Source organism: Numida meleagris, chromosome 2 (assembly GCF_002078875.1).
Source record: "Numida meleagris isolate 19003 breed g44 Domestic line chromosome 2, NumMel1.0, whole genome shotgun sequence".
Classification (NCBI taxonomy): Eukaryota; Metazoa; Chordata; class Aves; order Galliformes; family Numididae; genus Numida; species Numida meleagris.
In genome coordinates, this window is record NC_034410.1 from 45,613,045 (window position 1) to 45,634,038 (window position 20,994).

Here is a 20,994-nt window from a genome sequence, read left to right on the forward strand (position 1 = left end):
AAATACTTATGCCTTTTATGTGGTACTGTATTTACCATTTATGGCAGCTTTCCAGAGCCACTGTCTTAGGACTGGGAAACGTGCTGCTGTTTTCTTTGCACAAAACGAGGGGATTTGATATAAATGGAGAATTTCCAGTTTTCATGACAGCTTACTGTTTGTATTGTTATAGTTGATAAAGCCCTAAAGTAAAGCTGTGGGTGGTGGGTACGACTGAACACTTGGTTTTAAAAACAAAGAAGGGGGTGGGGGGGAAATATGTGCTTCACGAAGCTTCTGAGCAGTATAGAAAAAAATGGGTAAAGGGAGACGGAGTGAGGAGCAGATTGTGTTCTCCGTTTACCCTTTGCCTTGCAAAGAGTCTTGAAATCATAAATCCAACATGCTCATTTGTGTTAGAAGATCGTCCGTTCTGTTCTGTAATAATAATAATGTCTTGGAGGCCCAGGAGGCCATCCCTGTTAGAGGGCATGGGGGAATAAAACCATGCATTCTCCACTCACTTTTACAACCCAGGCTACTGGAGTGCTATGGGGTTATTTCATTGCTTCAGGGCGGCAAGCACATGAGAGTGGTGGGATAGGCAAGGGTGTTCTTGCTTCTCCTGTAATTGCGAACCAAGTCTGGTCTGTGATAATTACTGCTTCCTCCTGCCCAATTTGCAGTGGAGAGGGAAGAATTCTTCCTCTGCTCACAGATAAAAACTTGGCAGAATATTTCTAGTCTTTTGGTAAGGGATGCTGCAGAAAGGTTCCTTTAGCTGTTTAGCAAATGTACACCTGAAGGGTACAGGGGGGGAAAAAAAAGGAAGGGGAGGAAAGACTTCGTTGTTACAGCTTTTGATATTCAAGCTGCTGTTACTGAAGAAACAAGAGCGTTCCTGTCCTTCTCCCTTGCTTGAATTTCATTTCTGCCTTGTACTTCTGTAAAATGAGGTAAAAATCATAATTACAGTGTACTAAAGTAATTCTTTTAGTGTGTTGAGCTTAAAATAATGTTGAATCCATATTTCCAGTAGCTAGCAATGAAAAAAACTATTAAGAATAACAGTTACCTTACAAACAATTCAATTCTTACAAGTGTTTCTGAAAAACAATGGTGCTACAGAGCCGTAAATAAATGAAAGCAATAATGTACACTGTTCTGTAATTTCTGTACTACCAAGAATTTCAGTTCAAGGAAGAAATCTGCTTTCTTCTAACTGTTAGATCAGTTAAAAAAAAAAAAAAAGATATGAGGGCACGTTCAAAAAGGTTTTGAGCTCTTTTTTCCCTATACAATGTAGAAGAATAAGGAAAATAACTGCTAAGTTTTGACACTTTTCCATCTTCTCCAGCTCCAGCTCTAGGGAATGTGTTTACCCAGCTTACTTTTTAAGTATCGTTCTGTACGTAGGCATTTTGTACCATTTCAGTAACAGTGACACTGGCACTTTTCTCATATGGAGCCTAACTGCAGAAACCCAATTTTCTCAGACGTTTACTGGCATAAATTCAAGGAATGGCCAACTTTCTCTAAGAAGTTGCATGAACTCATTCTAGAAATATGCAGTATATCTGAGGTCCTCAGGTTATAAGTAATGGGTATTACAGAAATGAATATTGATTATCTTTTCTCGAGGGAGTGTTTTGGATTAAATAGAAGTTAAAAAATGCCCACCAGAAAAAAACTCTTTGTTAAATATGCTTTTTGTTTGGAGAAGAGCTGATTAGTGTGTAATTGCTGATAAACTTCTTTTGATCCGCAGCAAGATGGAATTGCTTTGACCGAGTCATTAATTTCACTTGTTGCTGTTAATTTAGGAGCTGTAAAGAGACAGAGGCTTCCTTGTGCGTCAAAATGGAAGGACTGTACCGTTTGCTGTGTGGATCTCAATCTTGGGACACAATCTCTTTAGAAGGGCAACTCCTGAAGCCCAGGCTATGAAGTCAGTCTCGGTGTGGTCTGTGCTAATGCATTGTAAATTTAGCCCAGAGAATCTTACAGTAAAATATTTTTTTATGCTTTTACAGTAGTAAGACCTTGCTGTAAGAGGATACTTTGGCACCATGCTGTCTCTTTTCAGAGCTCCTCTGAGCTGTGGGAAGAACCTTGCACTCACTGCAGACAGGACGTATAAGTAGTAACTTGCTTCCTTCTCAGAAATGCTGATGCAAATGCCAGCATGGATGCAGTGACCAAATGTTGTATATTTCCCATCCTGTTCTGTGTATAAGCATGGCTAAGTCATGGAATCATGGCAGCACTTGAGCCACTTTACAAGTCTTGCAAGTTTGGTCTTGCAGCAGCTGGGTTGTATGGGAGCTGCAGCCCGTAGGCCTTGAGCCTATGGTTGTTCCACTGCCTGCAGCCTGGAAGCAGGAGGCATTATTTTCCAGCTTCAGCATAAAAGGTAGCAGCTAAACTGCAACCATCTGTGCCAAATGTTTTTCCAGAGCCAATTCATAAATGCTTTGTATGTCAGCCTTAGCTGGGAAGTCCCAGCCACTCTCACTGTTGCAACGTTATCTTCCAAAAAGCCAACAAAAACACAGCTTTGATATGTTTCTCTAGGTGCTCAGATGCCGTTGAATGTGAGGTATTATCATGAAAACCACATTATCAGAGTAATTTGGGGCCTTTGGGCATCTGATGTTGCCAATTGCCTTCACTTCTGGCTGGTATGTAATTTATCACTGGTGTGGGCTACCCTGCTAAAATACGCCCTTTGTGGGCAGAGACATAGCTAATATACGTTCAAAGTGTATTTGAATTGCTTCAATAAATCACAGCTGTCACTGTGAGCAATTTTATCACTTGCTAGCACAATATGTTATCTTCATACTTCATAGTCGTGATACTATGCTGGACTTTTATTTGTGTAAATCGTAATGCAATCACAACTTACTTTATCAAATGGATTTGAGCAGCCTTGATATATGTATATATATTAATGGAAACTTTGCCTTTCTCTGTAAAGAAGACAGCACTTTTATGCGATGTCTTGTAGTTACAACCATTATCTGATTATAATTAATTAGCTTTAAGAATGCTTGCATTTGTTTTTTATTTGTTAATTTTCATTCTTCCATGCAGTTCACGTGGCTGGGGTAGCTTTGCTTGTGGCTTGTACTCATTTCTTCTGCTGCTTTATTGTGTAGGTCATCCACACGGAGATTGAGACGTGGTCTCTGCAGTGAGTAGGACAGTGGGGAAGTGCAGGAGCTTTCTTGCTTCGTAGACTTTATTTGCTATCTATGCAGAAAATCCACCACGCTAATCAATTGCATGGATTAAAAACAAAACAAAAAAAAACACACCTGCCAGTGTAAGCTCTGTGCAGACACAAGATCATCTGCCATTTCTTTCTCCTGCCAAAGTAGGAGATCATCTCAGCATGACCTGAGTCTGGTACAGGACCTTGCTGCCCCTTGGAAGCTTCCTGCAGCAAGAGCCTCTCCTTAGCTCTTTTTTCTTGGTGGTGGTCTGGCATTAAATAAGCCATTTTCAGGACAGGCACTATAGTGTCTCCTTTTTATGGCCATACTTATAGAACCAGTGAATATTTATGAACCAATTTGCTGTGACTTCTCCTGTGATGGGGAAAAAGTGCTTTTCTCTTAATTGATGTGGTGGCTCATTTCAGAATATGAAATCAAGGTGTATAAATTAGGGTTTTTTTAATAATTAGAAAATTATTTTATTTCCTGCAGATCTTTTTGCTAGAAGGTAAAGATTGTACTCACCTACTTTTTAGTTTGAAAAAGCTATGCTAATTGTTTAAAATTGAAGAATGGTGCTATTGTGAGGAAAGTTTATAGCTGCAGACTTAGTACCATGTCACGAGGAGCAGTCTGAAGGTATGACTTACATTTGTCCTTTTCCAGATACAGAAGTTTGTGTTTATTCTCAAGGTTTTAAACTCAGAATGAGTGCTGGTTACTAAAGAACATTCTGCAGATGTGTTTACAGATCCTGTGATTTTCTCTTTTCAAAAATTTTTGCTACACAGACATTTTCGGCAGATTGGCTGGGCACATCAGCTACCACTTCAAAAAATGCATGTCATAAATCTTACGTGGAGAAACATTTCTGCTTCGTGGTTTGACTCCGTGCAGCCCTAGCAGAAGTATATGAAATCAGCTACCCCATCCAGAGGACATAAGCAGGAGACAACCATTTTAGCCTAAAGTAGACTTCTATGATGGTGCTGCATTAATTTCAGTTATCGCGTGGGAAGGCATATGTACCTGTGCCCAGATATTTAGATAACTTGTAAGAGCAGAGCAGCTAAGGATGGCGTATACTTACAATTGTATGAAAAAACACTGAGTTACCTCCTGTGCCCACAGAAGACCTCTCTCTCCTGTCAGCTGAATCTCAGGAGCTGGCAGTTGCCTCTAGGCAAGCACTGGAAAGCCTTTGCAAAACCCTTCTCAGTTAATTTCAAAGTGCACATTTGTATCTGTTTGCTGGCCCTGATGATTTGCTGAGACCTGTGTTCTAAGACCAGTTCTCCAGCGGATGAGTCTCATTGTATCTTCTTCTCGTCTTCCTGCCAGTACTGGCAGACCTCCGTCCCTGGGAATTCAGCCCTGCCCTTAGAGGTGCTGACAGAAAAAACATCTTTTTGTTGGCTCAAAGTAGGGTTCTTCAGCCAACTGGAAATTTTGCAAAGCTCTGTATGCAACTCTTAACAAATTCAGTACTCAGTGATCTCTTCATATTATATATTATATTGAAGATCAGCTTTTTTTCCATCGATTTTATCCAGGACCTGTATAGCACTTTTCAGCTCTGCTGGACTGAAGAATGTCTCATGAAGAAGTCTTCCCTCAGTACCTTATTCTACAAATGGGAAAACTAATACACAGAAAGAAGTAATGCATTTGGAGTGTACTATATCCTAAGCAAGCAAAAAGCTATCAATATTTATCATTTATGCAAGAAAAAAGTCCTGCTGCTGCCTCAGAAGCCTACTGTAACCACACACACACACAGGCTATCTTCAGTTTTATGCTGAGCTGAAGACTCCATATGTGTTTGGTCTGTGCATTTTCCATTGCTCTGAATATGTAGCATCAACCACGATTGCAGACCTTGCACATAACTTCCCAACGTTCATGGCAGCTCTGCCACAAAGATTTCTGAGAGCCAGCGTCTCCCTGGAGAGGTCTACAACAGACAAAGCACAAATATTCCAGAGACTTTTCTATATTTAAAGTGTGCTGTGCTCCCTTTTTTGGCTAATGAAATTGAATCTTGCATGCTTTATGGTTGCACAATTGCAGATACCTTGAGAGGAGAGGCGGGGCTCAGAGCTGATCCTGTGGGATTCACAGACCCAGTCTAGTTAAGGTGCTTTTGCTTGGCAGATCAGCCTTCTCCAGCAGTTGGACTGGTTGGGTTAACTAAAATATCCTTTCACAGTGATAACCCTGGACCAGCTGTAGCAGCAGTCTGCCTGTGTCCTGAGCACCACTGTCAGCCTCTTGGCTGACTCAATAGATAGACTCAGGAATGAATGTAGAAACCAAACAGTCTCTTCTGAAGCCACCTCCATCCTCCCTCTGCCTTTTCGCTCTCTCCTGTTCCCTTCGGACCAAGATTTCTTCTCTGCAGAAGAGCTTGCAGCTGATAGGGTCACTTCTATTCATTTCTTATGTAGACACACAATGAGGTTGTGCCTCCAGTTGTTAATCCTCACATTTTTAAGTGTCACTAACCCCTTTTAGAGGAAAAAAAGAAAACAGGTGAAAGCTTACTTATGCTGTACCTTCCTTTTTTTTTTTCTGTTAATATTGTTCATCTTGTTCTGCCCACCCAACACAGGAACTGAAATTGCATTTGCCTGTGATAGGCATTGTTTGCAGGTTTAGCTGCCTGATCTATCAAAGGAGTTTATTAACTGCATGAATAAGTGTTTTTGCAGATTCCTCAACCAAGAAAAATAAAAGCCTCACATTCCTGTGAAGTACAGCTCTTTTCTCCCCAAACGGCAAACTAAGAAATGAAGCAAAAGCTTTAAATTGCCTATGAACAATTACACTGTTTCATTTCTTTTTTTTTAATTCAAACAAAGATTTTGAGGTCTTAGAAATTGGTAGTGTTGTATTAGGAATGTCAAAAGGGAATGTTTTTTAGTTTTTCAGGTATTTTTGGCTTCAGTTCACTTATTCCCTCCTATCTTGCCAGATGAGTAGTATGACCATGAGTGAAGCTAACTAGGCATGGGGGTGACTACATCTGCAGTTCTTGCTGCTCATCTCCATTCAAGACAAAGGTTTAGCTTAGAGATACAGCCTAGTTTTAGTGCAGTTGAAGTATTGCTTTTACACATGTGGCAGAATGGAATAGGTGTTTACATTTCTGCAGTGATACAGAATGGACTGGTTGCATGGAAAGATGGATATCAAGTACATGTGCATGTCTTCTGTCTTGTACTTCAAGGAGTAAAGACAATGGAAATTGAAGATCTTAATGGTAACAATTGCTTTATTAGCAGAAAATCCCTAGCCAAATTCCCTTATCACCTCTTTTGGATTAACAAGAAAACCAAGAAAAGTGGACTAGGATCTATAGTAAACCAGAGGAGTTTGCTTGCACTGTAAGGATGACTGGAAACACTCTGCTTGTGCCACACGTGCCAGACTCCTCCCTGGCTGCTATTTATCTTATAGTTTGCAAGTATCTCTTGGTACACAGCGAATGCTTATTGTGTTGTGCATAGGGCCATGTGAATACAGGCTCAGTCCCACCTCACGTGCTTTTCAGCTTGTGGATTAAGCAGTGACTGTGCAAAAGGAGCATTGAGAAAAGGGTTGATTTTGTATCTTGTAGAACTGAATTTTACTGCAGTGGGGCTTCTTTTTCCTTCTGTTGATTGGACCTGTCTGGTCAGGTTTCTCAGGAGCTTTTTAAAAGATGCTGGTAATATACTGTGAATAATATACTGTGAATCCCAGTATCTCTCCTATTGGTGATTTCCTCCATCGAGAAGCTGAGTTCCTTGGCCTCAGTCCAGAAGCCTGTAAATCACTGCCCTGAAATCAAGAAATCCGCTCACATGTTTAGAAGTGAAGGAAATGCTAAAGGGATGTGCTGTACAGGGGCCAGAGTAATCGCTGTGTTGCAGGTGAGTGCTCCCAATACAGTGCAAAGTCAGTTAAAGTTGATTGCTAACCTCGGTAGTCCTTGGATTACGTTCTGCATGGGTGCGCTCAGAAGAGATGCGATCTATGCAGTTGGACCCATATGGGCAAACATATGCTCCATCAAAGTTGTGTTGGCTTCAGTATCATCCTTGCATCTGTTCGCATCTAGCTGGGGGATGCAGCCCACAACTTGCTGTGCCCTTATGGTATAGGTAAACAAACAGCTCCTCGTGCTCACTGATGTGATGCATTAACCTAAACGTGTGTGCAGAAGCAGTGGGGATCTGCAGTACCTGAGTGCAGCTGTAAGCACTCGTGCTCGTTAAAGCAGTTCAGTGTACTGAGATGTTCTGGTGCATTTTCCAAGAGAGCTTTGTGCAGTTCTCCTGGGCATTCAGTTTTCAGCCTCCAGCTGCCTTGTCTATTCAAGAACGCACAATCTTCAGTGCAGAGACTGCAGCTATTCCTTGCAGTTTGCACAGCTGGCATGGTGGAGGTTCACCCTGGGCTTACGTTTATAGATATTCCAATACTAAGAGCAATGTTGCGGATTAGTACATGGGCAGTCAAGAGTTTGCTTACTTGGGGGCAATCCAGAAAATCAGACTGATGTAATGCAGGGATTAACCTGCTGAAATTGATTGAATTTGTGTGCTAACAGCTTGCATGGATGTATTAGACCTTTTTCAAATCTGTTCCTGTTGGTTTTGTGTTTGGAGTCATACCTCATACTGCTTGGGTGGCTGGCAGTCCCACTGCATGCAGCTCTTAAGTACTTGCTAACAAAAGCAGTGGATAGGCAGTTGCAAATAATCGTTAGACTGTGGTCAGAAATTGCTTAGTATAACAGAATACAACCACAGAAATGCATACATATGGGCCATATCACACAGAGTACTGCTCATCTCATGAGCTGTGCTGCTTGCAGCCTCCTTTGGTGTTCCAAGGCTCAAACCACCAGCACGGAGAACAGCTGGGCTCTGTCAATTCCAGTAGCCCAGCTGATGTCTGTGACTGTTATCTCCCTCTATCTTGGACATTGTCAGTCATATCTGCAGATGGTTTTAGCTGGAAATACAGCTGTGAGCCTGGTGTCCTTGGAAAGGCCAGGACTGTTCCACACCGTAAAGAAAGTGATCATACTGACAACCTTGGGTGAAGAAATGGTTCAGGTGTAATCAGACAAGGAAGAATCTCTCCAGTAGACTGTCTGAAGGGATGCTATTCAACTGTTTTCATTACACATAACAAACTCTCCCGGGCAGCCCTACGCTGAATAGCTGTATCACAAAGTCTGGAGCTGCCACATGCCCTTCATCTCACTGCTAAAGGAGGTGGTTAGGTGGCAAGTACAGAGCTTGCAGCACATGGGCTACTACTATTCAACATGCTTTTAGCTTTCTATTCAATCTGTTCATTTCCACTGATGCAGATATATGTGCGTGTGCATATGTGGATGTATATACCAAGAGTTAAGTTGGTGCCAGTGTTTTTTCTGTAAGAATTTGAATTTATACCAAGTGTAAGTTTGTACCAGGTACAATGTTGATATTCCCACCCTGAACTAAAAGAAGTTGCAATTTCAAGTGAAAAATTTTCATGTGAGAAAATAAATGCATTTGTAACTGAGGTTACATTCTGAAATTCTGCAAGAATACAGTTTTCTGAGTAGAAAGATAAGAAAGGAACAGTTTTTTCTTACAGTTTTCAATCAAAGCTATTGGTTTCTTCTTCCTCCTGAAAATAGTTGTGATCAAATAGTTCATGATATGCTGCTTTTCCTTCCAGTTTGCTGTAAATCTTAGCTTGCAAGAAAGTTTAGCTTTTCTGTGACAATGTGCAAACACTTCATCTCTGAAATCAGCAAATCCAGAGTGCAATGGTGCGTACTCATTCTACAGGAAGACCCTCTGTAACATACTGCTGGCAAGGGCATCCCCCTACATCTCACAGCTTCAATGTGAAGCTGGGACTTCAGCATGGCATATGCCAAAGGAATTGAGCTATTAATATGAAGGGAATTTTCATTGCTGTTAGCTGTATAGTAGCTATTTGTTGTGGTTAAGTTGTATAATAGCTACTGAAAAAGTGCAGCAGACTTCACCTGTGTTACAACCTAAGACTGCAGTAAGAGCTATGACTAGATTTGTATGTCCTTTGTTTCTTAAACAGCAGAGCTCTTAAGAGCAATCCAGAAACTCCACAGTGATCTGTTGGCCTGCCCACCAGTGCATTAACTCTCATTAACGTCAGTGGGATTGGCATGCAGGGGCTGAGAGCAGGAGAGTTGAACTTGGCTTTTCCTCAGTGCTCTTCGGGACCTCCCTGGTGTCACCAGCACCACACAGCAGCCCATAGCAGGTGCCTTCAATGCTTTAGCTGCACTGGGACAAGGAGGCTTCACCCCTCTTAAAGTGTTGCTTCCCAGGCCCTGTAGTACCCACTCAGCAGGCACCAGGCTGGCTTTGGGTATCTGCCATTGCTTATCATGCTAACCAAAGGGAAACTCTTTCCAAATCCATCTCCCAGAGGCTGTCGAGTCCTTTCACGTGGCTGAGTACTTACTTCAACAGCATAAAATACTTCCTCTCCCTATCACCTGTGTTGTTTGCTGGCTGACTTTTTTTTTTTTTTTTTCCACCTCCAATAAAATTCAGAAGCCTCAGATTACCAAAACAGCTGCACATGCTTTGTCTGGGTTAGTGCATTTAAGTCAGGCTCCGGGCTGCGGGTAAGTGCCAGGATCCTGGATCAGCTGCTTCACTGGAATTATGCTGCTGTAATGGAGCCCTGCATTACTCTGTTGCAATTATTTTGGCTCGCAGCTGGCTGTTCCCTCTATATTTTTACTGAAGTGAGATAAAAGGATTTTGTCTTAAAAATAGAATTTTCTTTTCTGAGTCTTGCTGAAGCTTTGAGTTGCATACCGTGTCTGATAGAGGCGCCCATCCATTTATCTTCAGATTTATCTTCAAAAAGGAGAGTAAACCATTTTTCTAATAGGTTTTGAAAAACAGGAACTAAAGGGTCTTAAAACATAAAATAGAAGGATATTGAAAAGAGAAAAAAGTAAGTGATTAAAGTGTCACGTAATAACATGGTTTTAGATTCTCAGCAAGAACAGGTTGATTTTCAGCATCAAGCCACTTAGCAGTAGCAAGTTGTGCTTACAGCTGTCCCTGTAATTTAGAAATCCTTTGTACAGAGAAGTAAAATAATAGATCCAGACTTTAAACTGAAGAAAAATGTTTCCCCAACCTTGAATCTCCTGTATTTGTATCCTTTCTCACTCCTTTTGATGCTTGTAAATATACATTTCTTGTCAAAAAGCAGCTCTTGGGTTCTCCAGTTGATAGTGAAAAGTAAACTGAATGCAATCATTTATCTTTGAACTGTTCAACTGTGCCCTTCTTCGTGTTCTTGTTAATAATGCCAGGTCTCCTAGGAGTGCTCTCATGCAATTTTATCACATAAGCTTTTTGTTTGACCTTACCTGCTGTTCCCCTGGCACACGGGGGAGGAAAAAAGCCAAAATGCCAGCCTGCCTTAATTAAAATTTTAGTCTCAGAAGATGTTACGGTCTGTGATTTCATTAGGTACATAATGACAATATTTAATCATATCTCTTATTTGTCTGGGCTTTTTTTACATGCAGAGTTTTAAAACAAATCTTTTCAGGTGTGGAAAAGTAACTGATAGGCAGGTATGCATCTTTAAGTCATTCATAAACCTTCTTTCATGATATCCACGGTTTTGCATGTTTGCCCTAAAGACAGCTGCTTGAATAGTGGAATGGAATGGTCTAAATAACAGTTCAGTGCATCTTGTGAAACCATTCTCCATGGGACAGTAAGCACGCATATAAATTTTTTTTTTTTTAAGTTGATTCTGTTCCTTGTCTCCAGCAGTTAGAGCCTGGCTTCTTAGAAAAAGGGTAAAAGAAAATATAATGGATGTTTCTTTGGTGCTGACATATAAGAAGCTCAAAGTATTACAGGTATGCGGTGTTACTTTCATCATTTCACGCTGGCATAATCTAGACCACCATATCAGGAGGCCTTCTTCCAGCAAGATGGGGCCATTTGTTTTATACAGTTACTATTCTGGAAGAAAAGACTGTGCACAAAGCACTCTCAGATCTGGTACAAATGTACCTCATTCCAGTTTATGTAGGACAAGCAGAGTTAAAAATAGACTTGTGAGGCCCTGATCTCAATCGTTTGTACTGGGGGGGGGGGTTGCTTAGCTATGGGATGTGTTATTCCTCTGATCTTTGCATTTTATTAGCAGCTGGGAAGTTCCTGTGTTGTTTGTGGTGTCCGCAGCAGTGCATGAAACCGTACTTCAGATGCTCTCTGCTTTGGGTTTCTTCCAGCCTCTGAAGTTGCAAAACAAGATTTCACATAGCTTTTTGGAAAAGAATAAATGGCAAAGACAAGGATGGGCAGTTCAGCAGATAAGACAGGCCCTGCTCTAGCAGCTGGATATAACTACCCGACGGGGGATTTCAGAGTTGTTACGCGCAACAGATTTTCTTTTGTGTACGGGTATTTTCATCAGCAGTTTTAACCAAATCCTACAAATGGGTCTTTCTGAAATAATGCAAAATTGCAGCCAACTTCCACATTTTATTTCTTCTTCTGAAAGTGAAAGAGCTTTAATACTGTGTTTTGCACGGCCGACTTTGTGGAACAGAGACTTTTGCAAGCCATATAAAGAGCAGGGGGAACAAGCTGTCTTCTAAGCAGTGCTTTTCTTCCTTCTGTTATGATAATAAAGTCTTACTGTCTTTTATCTCTGATGCATACATCTTGCTGAGCTCTCTAATGCAGCTGGATGCGATCCTTTTTCTGTGAGCCCGCCAGAGATGAGTCTGTTAGTCGGGTTCGGGAAGCAGGAAAGTGCTCTTAGCAGAGCTAAGGCCAATTTAGGAACCAGGGAGCTGCAATTCTGGCAGCAATTATGTACTGAGAAGGTTAACTCAAAATCCTGCTGCTTTATAACCCCAGCTCTTCACTTCAGGCATAGGTGCTCTTGTTTTTCCTTTGTGCGTGTATAAAAATGAAACAATTGCATGGTCTTATGTTTTGAGGGGAGGGGAATCAATTTTTAGTGTTAAGCTACTGTATATTTGTTCTTCCAGCTCACGAGGTATCCACCTTACACCCATAAATTATCTGAGATGTCTTCAAAGGGAACACAGAGCCCAACTATCTTAGTAGGTGAAAACATTTTTATGTGCAGTGCAGAGGGAAAGCAGACACAGTAGGAGTGGATTGATCCACTGCAGCAGATACGGCTTATAACATGTCCTTCAGATTTCAGATCCAAGCTGGAGCAACAACATTGTGTACAGAGCGTTTTGGACTCCAGCTGCACAAGATGCAGTTTAAATCTTCAGACTGGTGCAGAAATTGACACACCAGCAGGGAGATGTTAATTAGCGTGGCTTCTGTGGGACACTTCCAAACTGCAGACGCTTAGGGGTGGTGAAGCTGAAATCCAGCTCAGCTTAATTTTACAGCAGTGTTTTCAGTGAGACTTCCAGTCTGCTACTTGTGTGAAATGGGCCAAATACTGACCAACTGCACAGTGGAAAAAATGAAATGATTTCCTCAGCAGCCACGAAAATGTAACGTGTGGTGCAGATGTGAGAAGCCAGGCTGAGCACAGTGCACTAGAGCCAGCAGTGTTTGGGGAGGTTTTGTAGGTGGTCATTATGTATTTGTGTGGGAGGTGAACATCTGGTTGCAGTACAGATGTGAGGCAAAGAGCATCAGCAGGAGGTACAAACAGATACCTGTAGCACACAGGGTTTTGTTCCAGCTGGTTGAAATCCGCATCAGATTCCTTCTTTCAGTTGTGCTGGGAAGGGACTTTGGCACACGTGTCCCACGGCTTGGCCAACTGTCCTGAACCCAAGCAAAGGCAGAGCAGAGCCCACTTCCCTAGCCCTGCTTTCTTTCCTTGTATTTTACAGGTAGCAGTTAGGGACTGTCGGAGAATCAAAGTGTTCTCTGTGTCAGTATTTGCTCTTGTTGAACTGCTTCTTTCAGTGTTGTTCTTCCTTCCAGCTTTAGAAGTACTTTGGGATGGACCATCTCAGAGCCTTTGGCAAACAGACGAGTTGCCAAAACTTGCTGCTGTGTGCATGACTGAATTGAAGTTTTACTAAGACAGATTTTCTTCTCTGGCTTGTAAATTCTCAGCAGCATTTTAAGTTTCTGTGATTATCGGGCAGAAACCGCATCCCGCTCACACCTTATTTTAATATTTAAAGATAATTATAGCCTGGAAAAATTGTGGACGTTGGTACTGATCAGGTTCAGTCTGTAAAACTTGGTGAGCCATTACTTCAGCGGGGGGAAGCAACCTGAAATAGCCCAGAAATAGCCGTTCAGTAGCCACCTTATGCAAGTGAGTTCTCTGCATGGGGGTCAACTTAGTGGCAATGCCGGTATGGGATCAAAGGAAAGAGATGGAGGGATGGGAGTCCATGTCACACACAGGAGCTTAGTGCTTTTCATTGTAAGACTGAAGAAATATCAAGAGCTAACTGGCTCACATTTTCCAGAAGTATTTCAAGTCTTGATCATGTAATTTAATGCTCTGAACTGTACTGGACGCAGTGCATACTCTAATCATACCTTTCTTCCCAGAAGTTCTTATTAAGCTGATGAATACCTTCTAGCAAGCTGTCCATTCTCATTTTAGAGATTTCAGGTGACAGCAAATGCGCTTCATCTCTAGGTCGATTGCACCCTTCCTAATTACAGGCTGTGCTGAAATGTTGCACTTCATTTCTAATCTGAACAGTTCTAGGTTTATCTTCCAACCATGTAATGTTATTATGCCATTTTCTACTCTGCTCAAGAACCATCTGCTAGCAGCCAACTCTTTGTTGCACAAAGCCCCATTAGCTCTTCTGGGGTCTTCCTTTGGAATTCCTTTTGGACTTGGTTGCTCCAGGTTGCTGCAGGGTGCATCAAAATACACGCCTTTTGGTTGTGTCCTGGGTTTGCTGGTGACCACAGCTTGGCTTCTTGAAGTACTACACTGAAGGAAACAGATGAGCTTTCAGATCACTTCACACCAAAACCGCTATGAATTTACATGCTTGCATCAGTTGAGCCTAGATGCAAGACACTGTTAGATGCAAGTGATGAGAGCAGAGTAAGATTTGTGGTTCAGGGAGTAATGCCAGGTAAAATTCTCATCGTCCAAAATGCTGATTGCTTTTTACCCGGAGTGCTGATGCGCACATAGTATAAAGCTATCTTGCTAATATATGCTTCAAATCTGAAAGGAGTGGATGTGCTGTTCACGAAGGACATGTGCTGAGGCTAGCAGAGCACCCAGCCTGCTATAATTACAGCTCTGGGTGATGGTACTGGCAGGGGTGCGAGACCACTGCATTTTCTCTTCTAAGCTCCATAGCCTCATTAAGAAATTAAAACATTTGTGGGTGTTTCATGTAGTGTTTCTCCCTCTGGGAGGTTTCAGCTAGCTGACTGTCAGCATGGTGATGCAGGCTATAAAGGTTCAGAGCATTACCTTGATGATACGTCAGCCTCTTCCATTTAGACTGCAATCCAAGGCTCGTTTTTCCTCTGAGGCATTCATTGAAATTCTGCACACGATTTGTTCCTCTGGTTGTTTAACAATGTCTCTCATGTTTGCCCTGATTTAAAAAATCCTCCTTTGTAGCGGAGATAACATAGAGCAGGATGATATAATTGCAGTAAAGAGGCCCTGGAGCTTGCAGTAATAGGATGGTTCATCTGATGTGTACTGCCATTAGAAAATAACCCACGTATGTGTGTTCTCAGGGGACAGTAAAGAAGCTTTTAAGGATTACACTTTATGTAGTATGAAAGCTAACGAGCAAAAGAGCAAGTATGAAGAAAACTATTACTGCAGAAAGCATGGTGCCATTTCCTGTTTTCACCCATTTCCTGATACCTGTGTAGCTCCAAAATGCCCATCTCTGCCCAGCAGTGCATGGCGTTCCCTCCTGAGCCTTTTGAGAATGCTGTATTATTTTCATTTCATCGAAAAATAAATAGCATGTCAAAAGCATGGCAGAGCCAAGTTCTGGATTGAAACTACCATGTGTATACAAAATAGTGTTGGGGAAATAGCAATCTGGTAGTCTGCGCCCTCAAAAAATAGGTGGTTTGCTAGAATGATGGAGTCTTAAAAGCGCTGCTGAACGGCTGGGATATTGAGGCTATCAGTGATGAGGACTCTCACTTCTCCCATCTCCATTCTTTCCCTGGACTGTGTGTGAAAACATATGAAATGCAGAGTCAAAACTGCACAGTTTTGGCTGCAGAGGTGGAAAATTCAGAACACCTGTTTTCTGATATTAACAGCTTTGTGTGCAAATGGATTGCCATGTAATGTGCCAGTTCTTTCCTCTTGCTTTTGTGCAGAAACAGAGGCCAACCAGTAACCTTCTTAAACATCCCACACATGATTCAAGGGAGCTGTGGTCAAGAGACTGCAGTAGCTCCTTCTGGACTATACAAGTGACAATTTCCCTTAAAGGCAAAGAATAGTCAGGAAACTGTGCAGGAAGATTCTTACATTAAGATCTCTTTGCTCCCATCTAATCGCATTGGAAGGATGTTAAGAGTACATCTGAAGTACTTCTCTGCTTGTATTGAGACCCTTCTGGGTGGTCAGAGCATTGTAAACAGCTTGCAGAGGGGAGTGAGAAAGAGGTCTTTTGTGATTGCCAGGGCAGTAAGCAGGACTCTGCATGCTGGGACGTGGGTGACGGGTGTATGTGCCCCATGGGCTGAAGAAAGTCCTTGAAGAGTAATGGAGTCATTAAAATAACAATCCATAGCCTGGCGGACTTCAGCTCTTGAACATTTTTAACACTTTTTGCATTCTTGTACCTAAACTGCACAGTGGCTGTACCATCATCTGGAACACCTCTCCTGTGAGTAAAGGTTAAGGGAGTTGGGACTGTTTAGCCTGGAGAAGAGAAGGCTCTGGGGAGACCTCACTGCAATCTTCCAATACTTGAAAGGAATTTACAAGCAGGAGGGGGACCAACTTGATACACAGGTGGATAGATAGTGATCGGACAAGGCGGAATGGATTTAAACTGAAAGAGGGGAGGCTTAGGTTAGATGTTGGGAAGAAATTCTTCACTCAGAGAGTGGTGAGGCACTGGCACAGCCTGCCCAGAGAAGTTGTGGATGCCCCATTCCTGGAGGCGTTCAAGGCCAGGCTTGATGGGTTCTGGGCAGTCTAATCTAGTGGTTAGCAACCCAACCCATGGCAGGTGGCTTGGAACCAGATGATCTTTGAGGTCCCTTCCAACCCAAGCCATTCTATGATCTACTAAGCAGTATTTGCTGATACAGAGAAGGATTTTGTCAATACATTTTGGCAGGGCAGAAGTACACATTGTTCTAACAACCCCATGAGATGACACCTATGTGTTCAGCATAAGGGTGTCACCTCATCATTTTCATAACTTGTTTCAGCTTGATACTCCTGTCTGCAGTGGGCAATAAATTAATCCTATTGGTGAATATGGAACACAACACTGAGGTGAAGAGACAACTATCAGCAGCAGCCTGATTAAAATAATGGCAATGCAATTACATTGAGAGGTGACAGCAGGGCTGCTCTCATGTTGACCCCAATGGTGTCTGTCTGTCTGTGGAGCACCCGTCACTACCCTGTGTCAGCGCATCACGGTCCAGAGCCCAGATCCAATGTTTGGTAGCATTCCTCAGCTTAGCACCTCTTGGTCTCTGGTCTGCCATCAGTCCATCGGTCATTGCCGCATCTGCGACTGGATTTGACAAATGCCACTGATGTGAAATGAATTACCTTTTGAGGCTCCCACTGTCAGTTCATCTCTGCTTAAATTTCCGGGCTTGCAAATACCAGAATAGTGGTGCTAATTTTTTTATTTCTGTCCCTTCTGCCCCCTCTCCCCATAATTGGTATAAAGGAGCAGAAGACGACTTGCAGTTCTGTTATTGCTTCATAAGCCTTCTGTAAACTCAGTTACAGCACTTCTGATGTTGGTAATTTTTGTGACTGAAAAATCTGCTGACTCTGTGTTTGTGTGCAGGAAAAGAGCAAATTTGAATGTACAGTAATCTGATGCATTTGGGAGACATTTGACGCTATATTCCAGCCAAGTTAATCACTCGTGGAATTAATTTTTGTTTTTATTATTTTGCTTGGCTGACAGGAGACATTAATCTCCTGGATCTGTGGAAAAGGCATCCGTAATGCCCCAAAATGATCAGAGATCCCCAACATTTCTCGAGCATCAGGAAAGGTTTTGAAGGAGAACTGTCAGTTCACAATAGACTGGCAGAAATAGAGACATGAGTTACTTTATTTTTCTTACATAATGAAGAAGTACTCAGGTGATGATTTCCAATTCACTGAGTATATCAAACCATATACTGTATTCATGAATATAAATTGAGCAGACGCAACACACATTTTTCATATAAAAATAACACAGCGTTGCTGCTTCTGATAAGTCTTCTTTGCCTGAAATATGCTTATTCTGAAAACATTGCTACAGAGTTAGTATGCACTGCATAGCTACATGTTAAAAATATGAGTGCTAAAGGACGAAAACGAGTCAAGGAGGAATTATTCACAGATCCTTAATGACCATGGCTGGCTGCATTTTTCAAGGACAGGATCTTTCTACATCTTCCTTTCCTTTTCCACCTTTTATTTTGCAAAATTCATTAACTACTAGCCTCTGTCAGTAAGCTCACTCTCATCCAGCAAGGCTGGGTTGTGTTGCTGCCATGTTGTTTCCCATCCACGCTTCTGCCTCATTGGCAGCTTTGCCCTCTAGATCTTCTGGGCTTTGCCCATTTCTCAGTCAGCCCTATAGGAGCCATCCTGCAGAAAGCCAGCCATGTTGTGGTGCCTTTGAATGCAGAGGAGAAGCACCAAAATTTCATCCCTGGGCAGGGACTTCAGAGTTCCTCTTGTGCCGAATGTGAAATGAGTAGGATGGAATATGACACTTAATGTGCTCTAGTTGTATAGGAAGCCTTGTACAGGAAACCTTGTGAGGGGGAGCTGCTGAGCATACAGATGCTGTTCTTGATTAAATAAAGCCATCTCTGTATACGTTATGCTAGTGGAGCATTGTGAGGAAGGTAAGAAGAAGGGAGGGTGCTCTCCGAGGCACTAATCTGAAGATAAGAAAATATGACCTGAAGGAAAGCTGCCAGGTAAGACGGTGATGGCCAAATGTTGGTGTCCTTGAAATTGATGGGGAGTGGCCACAGGGGAAGAAACTGGCAGCCAGTGGCACCTTGTGTCTGCTTAGGGCTTTAAATTGTATCCTGACGTCACGTGTCCCTCAGGGTGGCCTCCCCACTCCTGCAGGGCTGCAAGACGTTCGCCGTGACTGAGAATGGTTTTAATTGTGGCCCTGTAAGCGACAGCATACATGAAGGTGGCTTTCTTCTTGCAGGTTACCAGCCTGTCCTGCCGAACCAGCAGCAAGGGTTCCAGGGCCTCATGGGAATGCAGCAGCCTCCCCAAAGCCAGAGCCTGATGAATAATCAACAGGGAAACCAGGTGCAAGGCATGATGGTGCAGTATCCAGCCATGTCGTCTTATCAGGTATCACAAGCTGCAAGGACTGATTTTTTATCTTCGGAGAGTGCGTAACTGAGTTAAGTTTTCGTGTCACGGAACGGTCTTTATTACTTCATTAGGGCACCATGTGGCAGGAGGCCTCCAGATAAATGCCTTTTTAAGTCAAATTGGTTTCTCTGCTTCCTGTTTATGTATTCTTAGTACTCCCGATTTTCGTTGTGAATTGGGAATACATTAAATGAACTATTTATTAGAGCCTGCAGTGCGGGTGAAACTCCACAAAGCACGAAGGAATTACACTACTTATTGTGCCAAAAATGAACAGAAGAAATAAGAGACAGAACACTGTTCTCTTTTTTTTTTCCTCTGCCAGTGCAGTATTGTTTTCTGTAATAAAGTTGAGGGCTTTGTCTGATCCAGTTAAAAATCACTCATCTGTGAAGACTGTTGCCAGTGTGTTAAGAGAGGATCTCACCCTGCCTTCTGAAACATACTGTAGCCAGAGAGAGATTTTTTATCGGAGTTAGGAAGGAGTTAGGCTTGTGTTATACCAAGTCCATAAGTTACCCAGACATCTGCATTATACCTGGGTTCTGTGAGTTATGACAACAAGAGCCTACAAGGCTGCCTACAAAATGGCGGGTGCTTATGTTTTCTGGTGATCCTTATGAAACTCACTGACATTAATTCATTTTCAAAGATTGCACTCATAAAGCATCCATTCAGCTCTTCCATCACCTTCCTGAAAACACCACATCAACCCAGAAGGAAACGGAGGAATTACTTATGACTATATTTTTCCCCTTATGTCTTCAGATTTACTATACAGAACATGTGTATTAAAGGTAATGAACAGGTTAAAGGCCTACACTTTTTCAGTGGCCTAGATATATTGGGGTTGAGTCTTCCGTTTGCCCTGGTACTGGCAATTCTTAGCCAGCTCATGGCAGTGCCACTTAACAGACCAAGGAGCACAGTGATTTCTCTTTAACCCATCTCTAGTCAAAAGAAAGTCCTCAGGGATTAGAACCATTCTGTGCAGCAGAAAAGGACATACTTTGTCTGAGCATGTCGTATACCTAAATTCAGACAGAAGGAAAACAGGAATATTTATTTACTAATTACTGTGGTTTTTTTACCAATTTTTCTACTCCTGTCTAGGTGCCAATGACCCAGGGTTCTCAAGGACTGCCACAACAATCGTATCAACAACCAATCATGCTACCTAATCAATCAGGTCAAGGAACACTTACAGCCACTGGAATGCCTGTTTACTGTAATGTCATACCTCCTGCCCCACAGAACAACCTACGGTTGATTGCCCCACACTGCCCCTCCAATAACGTTCCAGTTATTTCTGCCAGCTGCAGGACAAACTGTGCGAGCATTAACAATGCAGGGTGGCAGGTCAAGTACTGACACTGTGGCCTAGCGTGGATATACAAGGATAGCGGTGCATTATTTGACAAATATCTCATGGCCTTCAAATGAAGAGGAACACAAGAGAATAATCAGTTGAGGACATAAGTACTGACTATGCTCAAGTGATTTGCTGCTGGAAAAATCTGTAAAAAAATAAAATAAAATAAAATTTTGAAAAAAAAAATGTTTGCTGGTTAATGGTGCATATTTTTGTCATGTCTGCTAGGTATGCCTTTATAGCTTAGCTAGTGACATGAATTCATTGAGGTAAGATTTTTTCCTACCACTGAACACCACTGTGTAGATTGTAATATCCCTGATTCGGATTAGTTTTGTACTTTGTGTTGAGTTTGTGAAGCTAAAAGTATTTAAAAAAATATAATAAAATCACATTGTACCAAAGCTGTAATGGAGATGAAGAAAAAAAAAAAAAACAAGAATTACTGAATGGAAGGAATAATTTATATACACTATAGAGTTTTTTTTATGGATATATACTGTATTGTAGTGTTTAATCACAATAAAGCTATTTGACCTCATGGAGAAAGGTCATCTTTCTACCACCTGCTTGGTCTCCTCTCTGTTTCTGAGTGAGTGATCTTCCCTTTGGTTCTCTATTGTCTTGTGTTAGGTGAGGCTAAGGGTAAAACTATGCTTAATGGGTCTGTGGGAGTTTGGAGAAAAGTCTAGATGTCTTAGTATACACTACCATAACAGCAAAGGCCACTCAGAAATATGAGCGTAGACACTCAGAGGTGCCAGACTGTCTTAAACCAAATTTTGTGCATTCCCAGTCCCCAGCTCTACTAACACGATTTGCTACAGC

The 20,994-nt window shown here is 42.0% G+C and overlaps 1 protein-coding gene across 1 annotated transcript in view; it reads left to right on the forward strand.

Moving 5' to 3' along the window:
• Window positions 1-20,726, forward strand: part of ARPP21 (cAMP regulated phosphoprotein 21) — a 133,128-nt gene extending 112,402 nt beyond the window's left edge. The window contains 2 exon segments of the mRNA XM_021386232.1: window positions 18,619-18,770; window positions 19,908-20,726. Coding sequence (XP_021241907.1) covers window positions 18,619-18,770; window positions 19,908-20,165 — 410 coding nt within the window. The 3' untranslated portion in view covers window positions 20,166-20,726.